At 38.8% G+C, this 20,462-nt stretch overlaps 1 protein-coding gene across 1 annotated transcript in view; it reads right to left on the bottom strand.

Annotated features, from left to right (window-relative positions):
- Nucleotides 1-20,462, bottom strand: part of HAO1 (hydroxyacid oxidase 1) — a 45,421-nt gene that overhangs the window by 7,037 nt on the left and 17,922 nt on the right. Inside the window, exons 3-5 of the mRNA XM_015073863.3 lie at nucleotides 14,920-15,175; nucleotides 7,580-7,755; nucleotides 1,508-1,599 (exon numbers count right to left, since the gene is read on the bottom strand). Coding sequence (XP_014929349.1) covers nucleotides 1,508-1,599; nucleotides 7,580-7,755; nucleotides 14,920-15,175 — 524 coding nt within the window. The remainder of the gene's footprint in view (nucleotides 1-1,507; nucleotides 1,600-7,579; nucleotides 7,756-14,919; nucleotides 15,176-20,462) is intronic.

Genomic DNA, 20,462 nt, shown 5'->3' on the forward strand with positions numbered 1-20,462 from the left:
AGAAGACTGGTCTCTATAAGTAAAGCTGAATTAGAAAGGACTGAAAACTTCCAGTTTTGTGATTTGATTCTTGACTCTGTGATCCTACAGTGTGCAAAGATGAGTTCATTCCTACCATTGATGCTTTAGGAAAACTGGAGTACAAACATGGACGACATCCAGTATTCCCCTGTCATCATTTAGTCTGTCCCAAGACCCACACAACTAGTCTATGGACTTATCTAAATCTACCTGATAGTTCAGTGAAGAGTAATCCATTACTACTTAACTAAATTATTTCTCCTGCTGTACTTCCAGTTGTTTGAGTAAATTCACTGGTCATCCTAATTAAAGCCATCCATATGCTAACCATGACTGAGTGATTCTGATAACAGGGGTCTAATGCTTTTGGCTCTCTTGGGGCTAACTGCTCTCCTTCACACTTTTAACTCAGTCCCACAGCTTTCAAGCCAATTTGGTTTACTTTATTTATTTATTTATTTATTTATTTATTTATTTGAGAAAGAGGGCACAAGTGAGTAATGGGCAGAGAAAGAGGGAGAGAGAATCCCATGAGGGACAGAGAGAGATAGAGGGAGAGAGAGAAGTGGGGCTCACCCAAAGCGGGGCTCGTGTTCACCCAAACAGGGTTCGTGTTCTTCTGAAGTGGGGTTCAAACTCAGGAATCCGTGAGATCATGACCTGAGCCAAAGTCAGATGCTTAACAACTGAACCACCCCAGGCTCCCTGGTTTACTTTATGTCTACATTCTGGATTCTGATTTGCCTGGCACAGTTTGTACAGTGTATTAAAAAAATCAGAGATGCATACTGGAATCTCGCGGGTAGCTTTAAAAAATACTGGTGCCTATGCCCCTGTCCCCAGATATTCTGATAAATTGATGTATTATGCAGCTTGTGCATCAGGAGTCTTTGAAGTTCCCCAGGTGATTTTAATATGCAGCCAAGGTCATGCACAGCTCAAGCAAAGTAGCCCATTTGCAGCTGACCTCCTCTCACCTGGGCTGTAGAATTTCTATTCCTTTTCCTACCCACCCAACCTCTCTTTGTAGCTGTTCAACTCCCACAGTCACAGGAAATTTCAGTCTTTCCTTTCTCCTGACCTCTTATACCAATGATCTCAAACTCCACCCAAGTCTTTTATAATTACAATGGATCTGTTAGCTCCTCTTAACTCTCAAGACATAACCATTTCTCTTATACTCTAATTTACATTATATCTCTCAGTGTACCTATGAATACAAGGATAATCCCTGCCCACAAATGACTTATTTTTTAATGATGACTTTTAAAAGTTTACAAATAACTGTACTGGACTAATTAATGATCAAATTTAGGTAGTTCTATGCCACTACACTTAAAATCAAAGATCTCATATATTCACACATATTTTACCTTGAGTATTCACACACACACAATACACAGGGTAGAGGTAAATACAGAGATACCCCAAACTGTGATAGAAATGAAAACTCCAAAGGGAAATCTCAGCATTTGCTGAAACTCACGGTGGCTGGCACCCCATCAAGTTGTCGAGCCCCGTGATTTGACACCAAGATCCCATCCAAACCATGTTTAACTGCCTCCCTGGCATCATCACCTAGAAAGAGAAAGACAGCCATTGTATATGAAAAGGCAATTTAACAGAAGACATGGGTTTAGAAATTGAAAGGTCCCAGTCAAAGGGAGGCTGACCTCATACCTTGCTCAGAATCTTTAGGATAGGAATACACCAAGGGTTAGGTCTAGAATAGTAATGATAGTTTCCTTGACCAAAGTGTTAGCATTGACAACAGTTTAATGATGGCATAAAATTTTCAGTAGATAGCAAATTGATATGCAGTTAAAATTTATTTAGTCTCACAAGGAAGTACTCCTACTAAGCATTTTTATTATTATTAATGAGATAATACCATTTAGTGTTTAGCAGAATTACCTCTTTGCAATTTGCATAGCATAGAAGAATACATCAGTGGAAAGCACCTTAAGTGTAACAGGAAAGGAACAAATCTATTCCAAAAACATTCTTTAATACAAAGTTATATCTTCAATAATTATCTTAAGTTGTATTGTTCTATAATTAAATGTATTTCACCCATTGAAGTATATGAAAATGTACAAAAATTAAAATTATATGCTATGTCTCTAATCATGCTTCAAAATATATCAACTTCTGAAAATATAGTTTTAAAATAGATTAACATTCTCTCAAATCGATTCCCAGTACACTTTTTATATTTTATATTTCAAACTATTGTTTTCAGCATGCTCACAATAAAAACACATTTGTTAACAGAATCAGGCAAATGACACTGATACTCAAATTTAACACTCAGAAATAGTTGGCCTAAGATTGTAGTGAAAAGCATATTTAGGAAATGTAACCAAATAGATACCAAACATTGTATACATTCATAAATCCAGCAATGGAGATCAAGGGCAGACCTGACCAAGAATAATGAAAAAAGATTCATAAGAGAATCTGTAATTCTGACCTTTTTTAAACCGTATGCTAAACCATCATTTTCGAACCTGTGTTTTATTGAGTGCTAGTTTTTAAGTATATCCATTTAAATAAATGATGCTAGTATTATTTCTCTTCTAAAACTATATGTACATGAAAATGTTAAACTCATGGTTCATGGACTGAATGTTTGAATCCCTCCAAAGTCTGTATGTTGAAACCTTAACCTCCAATGTGATAGTATCTAGAGATGGTGCTTTTAGAAAGTGATTAAAGTTAGATGAATTCATGAGAGTGGGCTTTCATGAGGGTATTGGTGCCCTTATAAGAAAAGATCAGAGAACTTACTTGCCCACCCAATCTCCACTCATAACAATGAACACGTCATGTGAGCGCACAGCGGAACTTGACTGTTAACTAGGGGCTACTGGACTGTGAGTTCCTTAAGTGTCAGAGCCGAGAAGAGCATCATGTCATATTGTCAATGTTTTCCACCCATAGGTTGTTCCAGCCATTCATTCATTTCTTTAGAAAGGATGGAGCTACCACGTCAAGTGGCCCATTGTTGCACAAGCGATGAGGGAGGACAGGATGGCTGGCTTCTGTAAGAGCTTCACAAGCAGAACTCTCATGAATCTCCTGGCTTTCTTCTCCACTTCTCATCTTCCATCTCTGTCACACTTGCAGACTAGACCCTGGGTGCCTCTCAGACAATCATTACAGAATCTCCTGTCTCCTCCAGGGCTTCCTCTGGGCCTAGCATGAGGGGGAGTTTTCTTTGTATTTCCTCCTATAAACACGTTCCCTTACATTTTGTGTCTCTCATAAATCTCTTGAAGTTTCTCTGTTGTGTGTGTCCCTTATCTTTCATTCCTCTGCTGTCATAAGACTTATGCAGTTTTATATGTCTCTACTTTATTTTCAGTGGCTTAATGGGTTTGATGAGAGGGTACATATCTACTCAGTCCATTATTTGGAACCAGAAACCCAATATATTATCATTTAAACTCTGTTTGGGTAAATGGTTCTTTAAAAATATGGCCTTAATACAATGTAAAGTGTATGTGGAATTGGGGAGGTTTGCTTTGGTTATCTAATTGTGTGCATGATACCAAACATCAAAAGTAAAAAAAAAAAAATCAAAATACATGTAGTTACAACCTATGTTCTCAGAAACTGAATATTATCAGCAAACCGATCCTATACAATATGAAAAAAAAATGATTAACTTCTTAGGGTTAGTAGTTAGACCACCTGAATTTGAATTTGGATCTGCTACTTGCCTGCTACATAAATGGCAAGCTTCTTAACCTCTCTGTGCATCAGGGTTCCTAAGTCATAAAATAGGGATAGTAATTCACATAAGATTGGCTTGTGAATTAAAGTAGTTGAATGAGTGTTTAGAAAGTGCCTGACACATGTTGAGCACTCAGATAAATATTAACTGTTACTATTAATTTCATCTGATGGTGCAGGAAGTATAAACTCAGATGAGTAAGTGGAGGAAAATTCGTTTGCTGGATGCCTTTGGCAAGTCTGATTGAGTTTTGTTTATAACAATAAATTTTCATCCTGGTCAGGATTATGATTATAAAGAGGCTTTCATTTGAAGTAAGCACTGCTTAAGTAACAGTTTGTTATCTCCTATCATTTCAAGTGGTTTTCCAGGTTCTTCTAGGCAGTGCTGGGAATGTAGGGGGAAATGATAGAATGGTTTACTCAGAAGATAAGATCCTGAGTATCTGGAGAAGCAAAGTAAGAATAATTTATGACCAGATATGAACCCCTTTCATTAACTGCTTATGAAGCCTTGTCCAAAGTTTCACATTTTATTTTAATCCAGAGAGAAAAACAATGTTGCCTTAATAGGAGGGTGAAAATGTTCTGGCTTTGCAAAAAGTTCATGAATTTTTGGTATTTTCATTAATCCTTAACGTTTACTGCTATGGCATTCCACGTATGTTAATTTGCCAGTTAATACATTAATTGATTGACAAATGCAATAGTCAATGGGGAATAGCACTGTTTGCTATCTTCTTGATATATTATTTTTATATTTAATTAAGTACTCAAGATTTACCCTCAAGCCCATGGAGTTTTTGACTCAGGACTCTGCTATCTCATAGGAATTTAGTAACTAAATCCTAGTTGCATGGCAGCAGTTTTGAGCACAATCTAGAAACTCTGAATAGCTTTGAGAGTGTTGTAAAAAAATGTGTATAGGAAAAGAGCTAGTTACAGTTTTGAGAAACAAAAAAGCCACTATGGAAATATCACAGAAGAGTTTAATTTTTTTTTTTTAATTTTAAAACTACTCTGAAAAGCATTATGCCTTTGCTCATAAAGCCATTTGTTTATTAGCATGAGTTTTGGTGAAGACCAAATCCTGTCTCAAATACATGTTTAGAGTTTGTGTTGAAGTTTTCCAAGGGCAGAGTTTAACCACAGCAAGAGATTACATCTTGCACTTCAATTTGCGTTCATTAAGATGCAATTCTTAAAATGGTGGTAAGGGGGGGAATTTTCACTGAGATCTTTCCAGCATATGTGAATTCATGCTCCCGCAAACATCATCTATACCTTTTTCATCAAAAGAAAACGAAAGAGGATGGGTGATGCTCAGTCTATCCATGTGACTTCTGGAAGAAGATCTGTGAAACAGAATTGGATTTCCCAGAACTGCCCCCTTCACCCGCCCCTATCAAGATTGAGCTTTTGCACTACTTGATGCAGTTGTTGTCATGGAGACAATTCTTGTTTGTTAAATAAATGAAACAAATAGTCACAGAGAAACTAGACAATGTAAACTGTACATTTGTAAATAAGCTATTTCCTTTCAAATGCCAAATGCTCCATCTCTCTTTCTCTTCCTTTTTGAGGTCTCTCTAATTATATAGACTCATAGTTTTCACTGAGGATTTTAGCCAATAAACATTTGGGCTATCTACTATGTGTAAAACATTATGAAATATGTGGAAAGAAATGATATGATTCACATGGATGAGAATAAAAGAGAAGTGACGGTGAGGGTGGTGGTCCTAGGTAAGATGACCACAGAAGGAAGTTCTAGAAGCCAGAGTATTTTTCAACATAACACATGATAGTAAAGTCTAATTAAATAGACACACATCATATCCTAGAGGACAGAGTTGGAGAAAATGATATATATTGGGAATCCTAAATTGAAAAGCTTGTTTAAAATGTAAATAACCTCACTCTTATATATGTTCTCTATTAGACAAATATGGGACTATACTAAGACTTCATTCTTCTTTGTGTTTTAAGCCCTTTGCCCTGGGCCACACTTGTGATGAGAATGAATTAAATACTTGGAACTACATTAATTTTCTAATTCAATTCCACCTTCTCAGTTTCCTGAGGTCAGCCACAATCATCTCTTGCCCAGGCAAGAAGTTTCTTAAGCGTCTCCCTCACCACAATTTTGCCACCTCCATCCATCAGGTCCATGAAACAATGCTGGATTTTTCTAAGATACTAATCTGATGAGGTTGCTTCCCTGATTAAGAATCTCAGTGGTTCTCAAATATGTTTTATAAATTGTTACTCAGAACTGCTTTATTTTGCTATTATTTCAGTCTGAGTCTTTTGATATTGTGGCAAAACTCAAACATTATCTGTCATTCTAAAATGAAACTCCCTAACCTGCTTTTATAAGTGTCCATGCCCTATTTGAAACCCCACCCTAATACCACATAGATTTCTATCTCAGCACTTGTAACATCTTATTGCCCCAAAATTCTTGTTTTTATGTCTGTCTCCTACAAGAATGGGCTCTCCTCTTGGCCAAAGACCTCAAATTACTATCATTTTTAACTTCAGCACACAATAATCATGATGCATATTTACAAAATGAATGCCTTCGTGAGTGAGTAACTGAATAGATGCATGAATGAATGGGGCAGAACCTTTGGGTTAATATTCTATAGTATCTACAGTTGAATGTAGGTATAGGAAGTAGTGCTAACAATCATGGATGACAACACGTATGCCAGTTAAGTAAGTGAAACTGTTGTTTAAAGATGTCTATAACACTAGGAACTATTCTTTGAAGTGGAATCCACAGAAATTTTGAACTAGTACAATGATCAACAGGAAAGAATGTAACAATATTTTTGAAAAGCACAAATGAAGATAGGTCTGGATTCAAATGTATTTCCACTATTTAAAAGCTTTGCTGGACCCATTCTTTTACTTTTATTAACTTTATTTCTGCACACTTAAGATTAAATAGATAAAGCCAAGGGCAGGTCTACAGCTTTATAAATAGGGGCCATGTGACTCACATATTCAAGTAAATCTGATGAAAATGTTTTGATTAGAAGTTGTTGAAAAAAAAAAGTTGTTGTTGACCCTGAGATAAGTTAATAGAATATCTCATCTCAGAGCCACTTACTTAAACATTCACATTTAAATAATAAGGTTTTGGCAGTTTTCTATATAATTAACTAAAAAAAAAATGTTTTCAAAGGCAGGAAAACATTTCTGTGGGAGAATACATTTATACTTATATTCCAAATTATCCAAGTCATTGGTACTTCCCTGTGGGATTTGAATACATGTGGATACTGGAGAAGCAGTTTTCTTAATAATCATGGCTTGATATTTGAGGATTTTAATGTTGTAGTCAATCATTCTTCATGTGGGATTCACCACACTCAAAAATCAGTCCTAGTCATTGGTACTTGCAAGGAACAGAGAAAAATAGAAAAGGCTCTTGAAAGAGGTCTGGCTGTCATAATATCCTTGGGTTTCTTCTTGGTCTAGAAGCAGCTTGTTGTAGCTTTTAGCCAAAACAATGAACTCAAGACGTTTTGCCTAGACCTTGTCAAGCTCCATGATTTAGTGATGGCTCCAAGATAAGGCAACAGAAACCCAACACTTTAAAAAAAGTTAACTTCTTACTTCATGAGAGACAAGGTCTTCAGTGTATTACCTAAGAATGAGGAAATATTTACTCACAAACATCAATATGGAGAATTGAGAGATGGAATGTCTCCTTAGATATCCACATTAATTTTTCCTGGTTATTTTCTCTTAAAAATATCATGATCATATCTACAAAGAATCATGAGAACAGTATGAGAAAAACACAAACCTCTCAAAATGCCTTTTGCAACGATTGGCAGTGATGTCAGCCCCCTCAGCCATTTAATATCCTCCCAGCTGATGGATGGGTCTATTGCTTTAGATACGTATGTAGCAAGTCCACTGTTGTCTCCAAAATTTTCCTTTGGAGAAAATGCTAAATCATTGGTTTCAAAATTTTTCATTCTGAAATAAAGATACATAAAATGAGAATTTCCCAGAGTTAGAGATAATTTTACAAAGACTCATTCAATGAAAAATGAAATGTCAGCCTTTCAAATCAATTAGATGTTCTTCAACCATCTATAGGTTGCTTGCATGCATATTTCCCATGTTTTGAGGTAAGATTCCAGACTAAGTGTGACAAACATTATAGACTCTTTCTCCTGCCCTCCTATTATGTTGTTGGTGGTGATGGTGGACACAGGGAATGGTGGGAAGTGTTTCCCAGCATGTGGGTTCTCAGCTCTTGCCTTTTCCCCCTCCATTTAGTTGTTTCCTCTGAGGCTGTCTGCCTACCGACTCAAACTTAGCAATCTTTCACACAATCCTGGCAGGGCATGAGCTTTCCAATTACCAAGATCTTCATTTCTTTGCCTGTGGTACGACCACTAATTTATGTGCCAATTTGATTGGGCTAAAGGATACCTAGATAGCTGGTAAAATGTTATTTCTGGGTGTGTCTGTGTGGATGTTTCTGGGTGAGATTAGCACTTAAATCAGTAGACTGAGCAAAGATGATAACTCTCATCTCATCGATGTGGGTGGGCATCATCCAATCTGTTCAGGTCCTGAATACAACAAAAAAGTGGAAGAAGGACAAATGTGTTCTCTGTGCTTGAGCTGGAACATCCATCATCTCCTACCCTTGGACGTTGAAACATCTGGTTGTCAAGCCTTCAGATTTGGACCAGAACTTACACTATCATCCCCTGATTCTTGGGCCTTTAGATTCACATTGGGACTTACACCATTGGCTCCCCTGGTTCTCAGGTCTTCTGGTTTGGACTGGAAGTATACCAGTCTATGAGCCTCCAGCTCATAGACAGCAGATTGTGGGACTTTTCAGACTCCATAATAATGTGAGTGGATCCCTCATAATGTGTGTGTGTGTGTGTGTGTGTGTGTGTGTGTGTCCGTCCTACTGATTTTGCTTCTCTGGAGAATCTAATACATGTGACTTTCTCCTGCTCCTGAAGCCCTAGTAACCACACACACAGGAGATCTGAAGTGTCAGGAATGTTGGCATATAAATACCCCAGCTCCTTCACCCCTAAGCAGGCTAAGCGTGAGATAGGTTCTACATATCCCAGAATTTCCAATCAGGATTGAGCTTCAGTTGCCTGCAGTTGGAGTTGTCTTGGTAACAGGCCCTTTGTTCATTGCCTCCTTTCCCTGACACCACTTCCCCACTCAGTATTCACTTCATCTTCCAAAGAAACTATTTGCATTTAAATCACTGGCTCACAGTCTCCTCCTAGGGGAACCCAAATTGACACACAACCTCACTGAGTTGCTGCCTCTCCCTGTGTCTAATTTTATTGAACCAATTTAGACCAGGATTTCTCTGACATACTTGTAAGACTCTGCTACTGGCTCATTCTATACCTGAAGTCTTTTCTCTTGGCTTAATATCCTGATATCCTGACTACAGTTTGGCAGTTCCCTAAACCAGAGACAAAGTTTTTTCTGCCTGTACCTTTGATCACTAACTGGGTAGATGACCATCTGGATATACAATGGCATCACCCCCTGTGACTTAGCTGCCTACAGACCCAAATCCAATTGCAAACTTCATCTCTCCTAAAGGGTATCTTTGAATGATGACAGTGACCCGGATTCACCTTGTTTTTCTGCACATTATAAATTACCTTGCTAGTCAATCTCCAATTTGGATAAAATACAGCTGTATATTATTCTCTGGCTTAGTCATAACACTTTCTTTCTTTCTGCTAGTTCTGCCATTGAACATATAAAGGATTTTGGAGCAATGACTCTAACAATTTTTATATAAACCTAAAAGTACATAGGCACACTATTTTTAATTTTTTCAAAAGAATCATAAGACTTCTTTTAATACAAACTAGGCTTAATGTTTTTAGTATACTTTCAGCTAAAATAGCTCCTTGTGTGGCTCAAGTGGCATACATTCTCATAAGGACATGAACATTCATACCCCACCTAACTCTATTCAAGCCATTGGCGACATTTTCTCAATAAGGATTGAACAGCTTGTCCTATAGACCATTGACTCAGTTGACCATTAAGGATCATAGAAAATTTCAACTTCATGAGAGTCTTACTGGTACCCATCTATTTGTTGAGATTTGGTTTGGATTTTAGCTGAAATACCTAGCTAGGCATTTCTTTTTATCAAACCATTTAGGGTTGTACATTTTATCACATCCTTTGGTATTCTGTGCTCATCTTCATTTGAATTAAGCTAAGCTTTTGGTCTATAAACATACCCTTATTATGAAGACCTATTCCAGAATATTACTTAGAAATGGTATTAAGTGATATCAAATTCCGAACTTTTAAATAATATTGTTAATAAGAAAAAGGTTAGGTCTGTCTGTTCCACAGCAAGACCAGGGGGGAAAAGAAGAAAAACATCTGTATGTATATATACTCTGCATAGCACCCCACCCCCATCCCAAACAAGCTACAGTGTTTCAGCAGAGGCTGGGTGGAAGGGTGAAATGGATAGGAAAAAACAGAAACATGGATAAAATTATATAAATAACTGTTGTTATTCTTGGATGGTGAAATGCAGATCAACACTTGAATGAATGTTGCCTTACAGAAATTTCAGTGCACAATGAAGCCTTGTTGTTACTCTAAAACGTTGTTCAAAGCCAGAAGCCAAGAAAAAGTTTTCAGATATCTTGACAGAGACCCACGATGGAGTGTTTTACCAGTGCTTCTGAAGGAAACCTCCGTGAATACTATTTTTATTTGAATTATGACATATACACAAGAAACACTTAAAGTGGCTGCTGATAACCAAAGTGTTCCATTTCTCAAGGAAGGAGAGGAGCAACGTCAAAGTAATAACACAATTACTTGGAACCTAATTCTCCAAATTCCACCCTGTTTAAATGACCCAAAAGCAAAGGAAAGAACTGGCTTTGTAAGAAACTCATTGTGCCTTGAATGCCTGAGAATATTATTTACTGTAAGTACTGATGGTGTGACATTAAAGACAAAGCTTTGTGTCTCCATGGTGGGAAACAAAATATAAAACAATAACCAGTAGAGCCCATGATATCTACACAATATGAAAGGGAGAGAGATTCATAATACATATAGAAATTTGTGCATAGGCCACTAGCTTTTAATGCTGGTTAGGAAAACATTTATATTGAGAACATAACCCTGCTAATTTCTTCCTCATTGTTCTGGGCAGTTAGAAGAAATGTTCAGGGCATGGATTTTAAGTTTGAGCTCAAATTCTTGTTCAATGTCTTAGTAGCCATGTTTCATTGGGTAAATCTCATGTAATCTAGTACATTTTCATTGATGGATTCAACATTACTTACTGAGCACCTGCTATATGTTTTAGATGTTTAGGAGATACTGGTAGGTAAGACAACCAAAAATACCTGGCCACATAGGGTTGACATTCTAGCAAGGGGAGACAGAAAACAAACAACAAACGTAATCGGTAAGTAATTTATGGAGTATGTTAGAACATAAGAGCTATGTAAAATTTTAAAAAAAGGTAAAGCAGAATAAGAGGGATGTGAGCTGGTAGAGGTTTAACTGAAAGTTTAGATATCATAATCAGACTTGGCCTCGCTGAGAAGGTACCTGGTAGAGGAAATCATCAGAGCATTGTTATTGTATTTGTTTCTTGTTGCCGCTATAGCAAATGACTGCAAACCTTTAAAATGACACAGACGAGGATTTTAAAATAACACAGACTTATTATACTACATTTATGGAGGTCAGAAGTCCAACATGTATCTCACTGGACTAAACTCAAGGTGTTGATAAGGCTGTTTTCCTTCCAGAGGCCCTAGAGAAAAATCTTTTCCTTTCCTTTTCCAGCTTGTAAACACCTACATGCCCTGACTTCTGATGATACCCTTCCAATTTCTGCTTCTATCATCATATCTCCTCTGACTTTTGACACTCCTGCTTCCCTAAGGACACTTTTAATTACATTAAGCCTACTGGAATAATCTAGGATAATCTTCCCATCTCAAGGTCCTTAACTTAATCACAAGCGCAAAATCCATTTTGCCATGTAACTTAACATATTCACAGGTTCCAGGGATTAGGACATGAATGTCTTTGGGAGGTTATTATTTTGTTTAACACAGTTACATTTTGAATATTTTCCTAACCAAAGAATTTAGAGGCTGTTGGCCCTGTATCAAGTTCTCCTTTGCAAATCTTTCTCTCCCCTTAATCCCACCCAGGATTCCCAAACGTACTGTATCTCCATTCTGATTTCTACTGTTTGTTTTTATTTGGGTTTTCCACTAGAAAGACATGTAGATCCATCCATGATGTCAAAGTGTAAAAGAAGTGAGGAAGTTAGTTGTGCATGGATTTGAGGAAAGACATATAAGGTGGAGAGAGGAGTCATTTCTGAGGCTGTAAGGCACCAACCAGCAAGCCTGGCATGTTGAAAGAACAGTAGGCAAGCCCATACAGCTGGGAAGAGTGAATGGAGGTGAGGGTGCCAGGTGATAAGGGAAAAGAGATAAGGGGGTCCTGCTCCTGGGAAGCCCTGCAGGCCACTTTTATCAGGACAGACCTGGGAAGATAGTGGCAATCTGATCTTCTTCCCTGTGATATGTTCTGGCTGGTGTGATTAATAAGTCCTTTTAGGGCTATAGGGCTATAATCAAATCACCAAAAGAATAGGTGTCATGATTTACCTTGATCTTAGTCAATGGCTGGAAATTTCTTTTCTTTTCTTTCAACTGCCTTGGTGCTGCACTAAAGAGCCAAATCTTTACTCAGGGTAAATGAACCATCTCCAGGGGGTAGAGAGAGGAAAAGGCCCCTGCCTCAAAGCCTGAGCAATCAATCTAGTGAACTGGCCCCATTCTTTGTTTCTTCCAAGAGCAGATGAGACTTCCCCTTATTCTCCCTCAGTTTCAGGAAGCTCCATGCCATTCATAATACACACATACATGTGTTTTGCATATAGACCAAGCAGAGACTACCAAACTCCTGAACTCTGGCTGGTCTCAGATGCCAAGAGTTGGGATCCTCCCCCACCCTGTTTACCCTTCCCCTCTCCTCCCCAGCAGAGGAAGTAGCTAGGGCTGGAAGGAGCCACTGCTTTACAGACTCATTCTTCTCTGGATTTCCTGCCTCCCCCGCCTGCCAAACCTCACTTCTGAAAAGCCCGGCTTCACCTTCTATGAGTCAGGTCAGTTGCGGAAAAAAACCTGATTTCATATCAGGCTGTAACAGATGAGCTTTTTGGTTGTATGTGGCCTCAGGCGGAAGCCTGGGCCTCCCATTAGTGCGCTCTGCCTTCGACTGCTGAATGTGAGCTGCTGAGGAGCGGACCAGAGAGCGCTGGCCTGCCCCGAAGCCCAGGAGAACAAACAAGGCCAGTGTGCACTCCAGGGGTCCAGGGCACCAGGCTGTGGGGTGTTTCCTGTGTTCCCTGTAACCTGGATGTGTTGCTCATTATTTGATCATCTTCAGATGGGAGATGTGACAAGCTGGGCCACTCCTGAGCACATGGACAGCTGAAAAGGGCCTTTGTCTCTTGGTCCTTCTAGTCATCTGGGCAGGAGCCCAGGAGCAAAGGACAAGGGGGAGAAAGCAAATCAACCCTCCTGCTCCTGACAGAATGGCCCTGGCACCGAAGAAGCAAGCGATATCAGCCAGAATTAATTAACAAGTGTATACAGTAGGGTGTATAACACCCTAATGTATTATTTATTATTGTTGTTGTCAGTAGTAGTCGTTGTGAGGGGAGGAGAAAAAGGAATACCAAATTCTCTTTCAAATGGCCAAAGGGAAAATAACATAGAATGTTTCCTGTCAGAAGCCTGAATAGCGGGAAACTAATTATTTTAGAAAGTCTAATAAATAAGGTAATCAAAATAGAGAAGTAAGGTGAATACAGATTTCATATTAGGGAAATTTGAAGCCATCTACTTCTGATGGATTTGGCAAGAAGTGGGAATATGTCAGGACTTTTGTTTTTGTTTCTGTTCTCTTAGAAAGACAGAGTGTTTGGGTAACCCAGTGTCTGGGATACACGGAACAGGTTTATTGACAGCTCTGTCAAGGAGAGTACTTTCTCTTTCTGTCATTGGGTTATTGAAGGTACCACATACACAGACAATATCCTAAATCTGCCTAGAAGTAACACAGAGATAGCACCACACAGTTAATTTACATATCATTCAATGATGGCAAAATTTTATGCATGGTAGTTTATACTCAAATAGATATAGACACAGCAGAGCTACATAATAGTTCTGTGACACTCAGATAAGACTATACATGGACTTACGTGGTGGTTGAGATACATGTTACTCTATACCATATATGGAATTCCTACCTTTTAACAATGTTCTTGTCCTTATATGGAATGCTGATTTGATTTAGAATCTTTTGGATTTGGATCTTTTAGAAGTGTTCACTTCATATACAGACAGAGTAAGCAATGGCCCATTGTAAAATGAGGTCTAGGATCCTGGGAAGGAATCCTTTATCTTTTCACATACTCTGATGGATGGATGCCTTGAAATCCCATCATCAAAATGTCCTCCATTAAAATGAATATTTTGATTCCTTTTCAGATAGCTTTATCCCTAAAAGCTATCAGTCACATATTGATATGAAAAACCTAAGAGCAGATTTTGGCAGGAACTAGGGTAAGGAAAAAAACAAAGGGGAAAAAAGGCCTCCAGGTTAAAGAGATGAGGGTTCTTTCTCAATAAACTCCAGGAGTTCCTAGCTTTGACACAATATAAATCTAGTCTTAAAATATTATAGGGAAAAGGACAATTCCTTGCTAACAGACAGGCTAAATGACCTGATAAAACCATCACAGTTTAATTTTAGATTACTAGATAAATTGGTTTTGCCTAGATGAGTGAGTGAGTGAATGAATGAATGAATCTTGACCCATTGATGAACCACAATGAAAGAGGAACATTGCTGAATAGAGGAGGAGATAGGGAATCAAACATGTGGTTTCTTTTGTCTCCATTCTTTTAGCTATTTAGTCTTAATAGACACGGGAAAATCTTTCTTTTTATCTTAATAGACATGGGAAAAAACCTTTGGAGCTGGTACATGACAAAAATGAAGAGAATTAGAAGATCAGTTCAGGAGCCGAGGTGATCAGAGACCCATGGTTACCTGAGTTGAGGTGGCAGCTTGAACCTATTACGCACATCGTCAAAGCGGTTCCCGAGGTAAGGAGTGTCCACTGTCAGAAATATGGCCTTGTAGCCCCTTTGTTCTGCCCGCTGCACTAGCTGCTTGGTGACCTCACGGTCCTTGTAGATGTACAGTTGCAGCCAGCAGAGTGCCTCAGGACTGGCCTCTGCCACTTCTTCAATTGAGGAAGTGGACCAGGAACTCAGCATCATCCCGGTTCCCAGTGACCTGCAGGCTGAGGAAGAAAGAAGATAAAGGCAAGCCCAGCATGCTTCCTCACTCCAAAGCCTTCAGGCTGTGGCTCAAGGGGGTAGAAACATCTACAAGAGCAATTTGGCAATAAGAAGTCAGTTCTTTAAATAATTAGAAATATGCTTTCCTTTCTACACTCCGAATTGATCTTGAAGAGAAAAATGAGTCAAATAGCCAAAGATGTACTATGGGTAGGGATGAAAAAATTTGGAACAACCTGAATCTCCAACCTTAGGGGATTGGATACACTGCAGGACATATATAAAATGAAAGGTACACACCCATTAAAGGCAATATGTTTGTGGTGTTTAATTTTGTGTGTCAACTTGGCTAAGTGATGGTTTCCAGAATTTGCTCAAATACATCTGGTTGTTGGTGTGAAGGTATGTTTTAAGGAGACTAACGTTCAAATAGGTAGATTTTAAGTAAGGTAGATTACTCTCCATAAGGTGAATAGGGATCATCCAATCAATTGAAGGCTTTCCCTGAGGATTCTGTTAGCAGACTGCCTTCAGACCCAAACTGCAACATGAATTCTTCTCTAGGTCTCCAACCTGACAGCTTACCCTTTAGGTTTTAGACTTGCCAGGGTCCACAAATAAATCCCCCTACCTTTGCCTCTCTTTCTATGTATATATTCTGTTTCTATTACAGTTATAAAAGAATAATATTATTTGTGGATACAGAAAGAATTTCAAGATATATTTTTGAAAAGTCTACAAAATGACACATATAATTCCACATTTGTACCAGTGTGATTATTGGTTTATAAACCTAAACAAACTAATTGTTAATGAGAGGTTGGAGAGTTTAATTATTTTCTTCGTTTTTAACTTTTTAACTTTTATCTTCAAACATTTTGTTAAGGGTGCATTCTCCCGTTTATGTTGTACTTTTTAATATTATAAAATATGTATGCTGGACATCCCAAGTACATAGCAGCTCCCTCACAACCTTTTGAGCAAGATATCAAGAAATGAGCACAGTGAAAGTGAAAAATAAGTAATAAATTAGATAGATTCACCTAACCAATAGTCTTAGAGAACTGGGAAGAACATGGGGGATAAGCTTTTCACCGAAAAAAGGGTAAAAGGCAGTAGAATTGGGGTCATCTTTAGTGGAGGAGAAACTGATACAATGTTTGTATGCCAAATACCAAACATGGCAAGAGACAATATGTCTCTAACCATATGTAAACTAATCATATGACCCTGGGTCATTCAACTTATCTGTGTGCCTGACATATATCAAATGGCAGTAAAAGTAGTTGTCCAAGTGACACTCCTTGGGTGATGTTGAGATCAAGTGATGTGCTGTTTAAGATACGACTTTGAGAAGCTAAAATGCTTCCGTGCATTTTCAAATCTCCCTTCAGTGTTTGTGAAAACATAGTGTGCAAACATTCCCCCAGAATTTCTAGTTCAGTAGGTCTGAGATGGGGCCTGAGAATTTGCCTTTCCAACCAGTTCCCAAAGGTGCTGATGCTGCCAGTCCCCTGTACCACACTTTGAAATTTAAGTAGTAGCATTATCATTTGGTAGTAAAATTCTAAGTCCACACGGTAATAAAATGGATTTTGTTCTGCACAAATGTTACTTTTCCTATGGTAGGTGCTGCGTTCCTGTGGTTCAGGTGAGAGTTCAGATAAAGAAGACCTAAACTGGAGATTATCTTGTCTGTGGGCAGCTAATTTGTTCCCTCCAAGTGTGCCTTGAGAATTGCTCTCAAGAGGCTCATGACTTGCAAAATATTGTCACAACCCACATCTTATTAAGTAATAACACATATGCGCATCTAGACCATTGTCTGATTTTCATTAAGATTTATAAATATGGAAAATAGCTCCAGGTCATCTACTGCTGTTTGGAAGGAACACCAGGGAACGCTGACTGGGTCAGAATCCCCTAACCATCAATTTATCACAGAGAAAATATGCCCTGAAGAGGATGTGCTCTAAGATGGCACAGAAATGGAGAGCTGAGTGGGATGAGGACCCAGCATGTCTGACTACTTCTGCAGGGCAATGATCTTTCTAGATAGAATTCTTAGATGCCCAAAAGACTCTCTGGTATCAAGCATAGTTAAATGCGTTCTCCCAATTCTTCAGAGCCATCATCCCCAAAGGGAGTAGGTTTGCCATATCCCTGAAGGATGCTACCATGCCAACAGCTCTGGGAAGGCATGGAAATGGAAACCAGGGTGTAGGGCCTGCCACATACTACAGTACAGAGTGTAGCTACACAAAGGGGTTCAGCTAAGAGGACCATCAAATGATAGGACACCTTTTTGTAGTGTATACAAAGGCATCATGTTGGTGAGCAGCTCCTCTGTCAATAAAGATCAAGAATCCTCAAAAAGATCTTGAATTCATAAGAAATATCTACAGACACTCCACAAAGACCATTAAAATCGTTAAGCTATCAAACTTGCAAGAGGTGTTGACCTTCACAAACCTTTTGTCTAGTCCCCTTGGGTGGGTATGTCCAGAGAAAAGCAAAGCTAGTTCATGCCATCTATTTCCTGAGTCTACTGCTTTGATACTAATGGTTCCTGAAGCTATTGGTGCTCAATGTTTATTTTTCAATGATTAAATCATATGGGGCTGAAATTTTGAGAATCAGGACCTTTAAACTTCTAAGTTACCAATGTTTCCAGCTGTAGGCATTTAATAAATATTTGGTGATTTTACTTTAGGAGAAAATGCTGGATGCAGAGAGAATTTCAGAGCCTGTGCTGACATACTACGAGTTGAGACTATATATTACTCCCAGGAGAGAACAGGAGCAAAACTTAGAAGGCTTCATGCTCCTTGGAACATATATTACTGCCCACTGTGATCCCCATTCACCTGTGATCATATGCTGTGATAAAAAAAAAGACAATTATGGATGAATTACATCTATGGTTTTCAACACAGTTTTATGTTGAATGAGATAGAGCACCCTGGGATTTTGCAAGGACCATTCAGAGAGACAATCACAACTTTGCCTGTTAAAATATTGAAACACTTCCATTCTAACTGGCAAATAACCATGGCTCTGAAGGAAATGACCCTCCTTCTTGAGTCCCTTCAATGTGGCATCATTCTCTTCTCTCCTCAAGGAATCCCTGGACCCCCACCCCTACAACCCAGAAATTCAAATGTTAATGCCTGGCAGGGCTGCTGGGCATCCAGAATGCTGTTAGAGCACTAGAAACCAGCATCTGAGCATCTCTTCTAATTGGTTAAAGTCTTTCGTTGTACTGGTTGCTAAATGTTTCAAATGTCATTTTTGCCTGATAAATAAAGAAAATACCCTTCTAGCCCACATTGCTCTTTGGGGACAAAAACTACAAGCTTTTTAATTTTATAAATCACTTGGCATAGTCAGACTTTGTTATACAATTCTAATTAGAGTTATCCTAGTCCAATGCATAAATGTTTTTGAAGCCCGTTTTCACTCCATATTAATTTTCTGCAATGAAACTCTGACCTGCTCTCAAAAGCAGCAACTGTTAGATTTCATTTTACAAGGGACAGTGGTTCATTTGCATGGAGCTGTGTGTCCAGCTTGCGGTGTAGCAACAGAAGACTCCAGCATATGTTGCATTTTCATAACTCCTAGCAAAATGGAGATCACATCTGAGGTGGTAAAGACAAGGCCTGGCCCTTGCCCAAGATGAAAGTCCCTAATGTTGATCCAAGTCTAAAAATCTTGGCTTTCATTATAGCCAGCATATCCTAGAGATACAATATCCAGGAGGATACACAATCAAGTAAACACTGATCCCATATGACATCCCACGACTCTGTTTCCTTACTTTCACTCACTCCCTCTTTTATCATCCCTAAGATATATTTTCAAGAATAAAAACCTAAACCTTTAATGCTCTAGATGTATTCATATTTTAATTTTTTCTTCTTCTTTATTTAGAGACAGCAGTAATACATTATGCCATTGTTATAAAAAATGCATATGAGGGGTGCCTGGGTGGCTCAGTCTGTTAAGCGGCCAACTTCGGCTCAGGTCATGATCTCGCGGTCTGTGAGTTCGAGCCCCGCGTCGGGCTCTGTGCTGACAGCTCAGAGCCTGGTGCCTGTTTCAGATTCTGTGTCTCCCTCTTTCTGACCCTCCCCCGTTCACGCTCTGTCTCTCTCTGTCTCAAAAATAAATAAACATTAAAAAAAATTAAAAAAAATGCATGTGAGATACACACACACATATCACTAAAAGAGACATTAGTAAGGTTGTAGACATTAAAGCATCAAAGATAGGGGCACTTGAGAAGCTCAGTCGGTTAAGTGTCCAACTATGGATCAGGTCATGATCCCCCAGTTTGTGGGTTCGAGCCCCATGTCAGGCTCTGTGCTGACAACATGGAACCTGGAGCCCACTTCAAGTTTTGGGTCTCCTCTGTCTCTCTGTTTCTTTGTCTCTGTCTCTGTCTCTGTCTCTCTCTGCCTCTTCCCCACTCATGCTCTGTCTCTCTCTTTCTCTCTCTCTCTCAAAATAAACATTTAAAAAATTATAAAGCATTGAAGATAAAGCCCTGGAAATGACCTAGGTAATAATATGTATTTCTTGAAAAAACAACAAGCTATAATGGATTGAGAGTCAGAAAGCCTGGGCTACTGTCCCAGGCTGGCCATCCATGAGGCACACTTCATCTGCAAAATATCTGTAACCACAGCTGCTATCTTGTCTGCTTCATAACACTGCTAGACAGTCAACACTGAGGCAAGGTTTGTGAACATTTTCTGTGTAAACTCTGAAGCCATGCAATTTTAAAGGGTTAAGTGAGAGAATGCCTAACACTATATGGGAAAAGAAGTCCTAGGTAGCCTTATAAACTCAGAATTTTGACAAGGACCTGGATTTCTTATCATTACTCATCATCTTCTCTACACCCAGCTTTTCCCAGCATTGGTTTTGATGATCAAGACACCCATTCCTCTTTGCAAAGAGAGTGTCAAATGCTCACTCCCTTAAACAAGAAAGCTCTCAAAGGAGAGAGGAATCTTTTCCAGGCCAAGGAACTCCATGATAGGGCTGATATAAGAAGAGAATATCAAAGCAGATAATTCCTACATTCCCAGGGTGTACATTCCTTTGAAAATCCAGGGACAAGACAACAGAAAATAATACGAGAGATGCAACAAAAACATGACTTTCCCCACTCCCCACCTCTATCCCTTATCTGTCTACAGATTTCTGAGGAGAGTCTGCTGAGTAGATCTGAGAGGCTGTCAGCACTTCCTTAGTAAGACAACAACAGCAATACCGGAAGAA

The sequence above is a fragment of the Acinonyx jubatus genome, chromosome A3 (assembly GCF_027475565.1).
Source record: "Acinonyx jubatus isolate Ajub_Pintada_27869175 chromosome A3, VMU_Ajub_asm_v1.0, whole genome shotgun sequence".
Lineage (NCBI taxonomy): Eukaryota > Metazoa > Chordata > Mammalia > Carnivora > Felidae > Acinonyx > Acinonyx jubatus.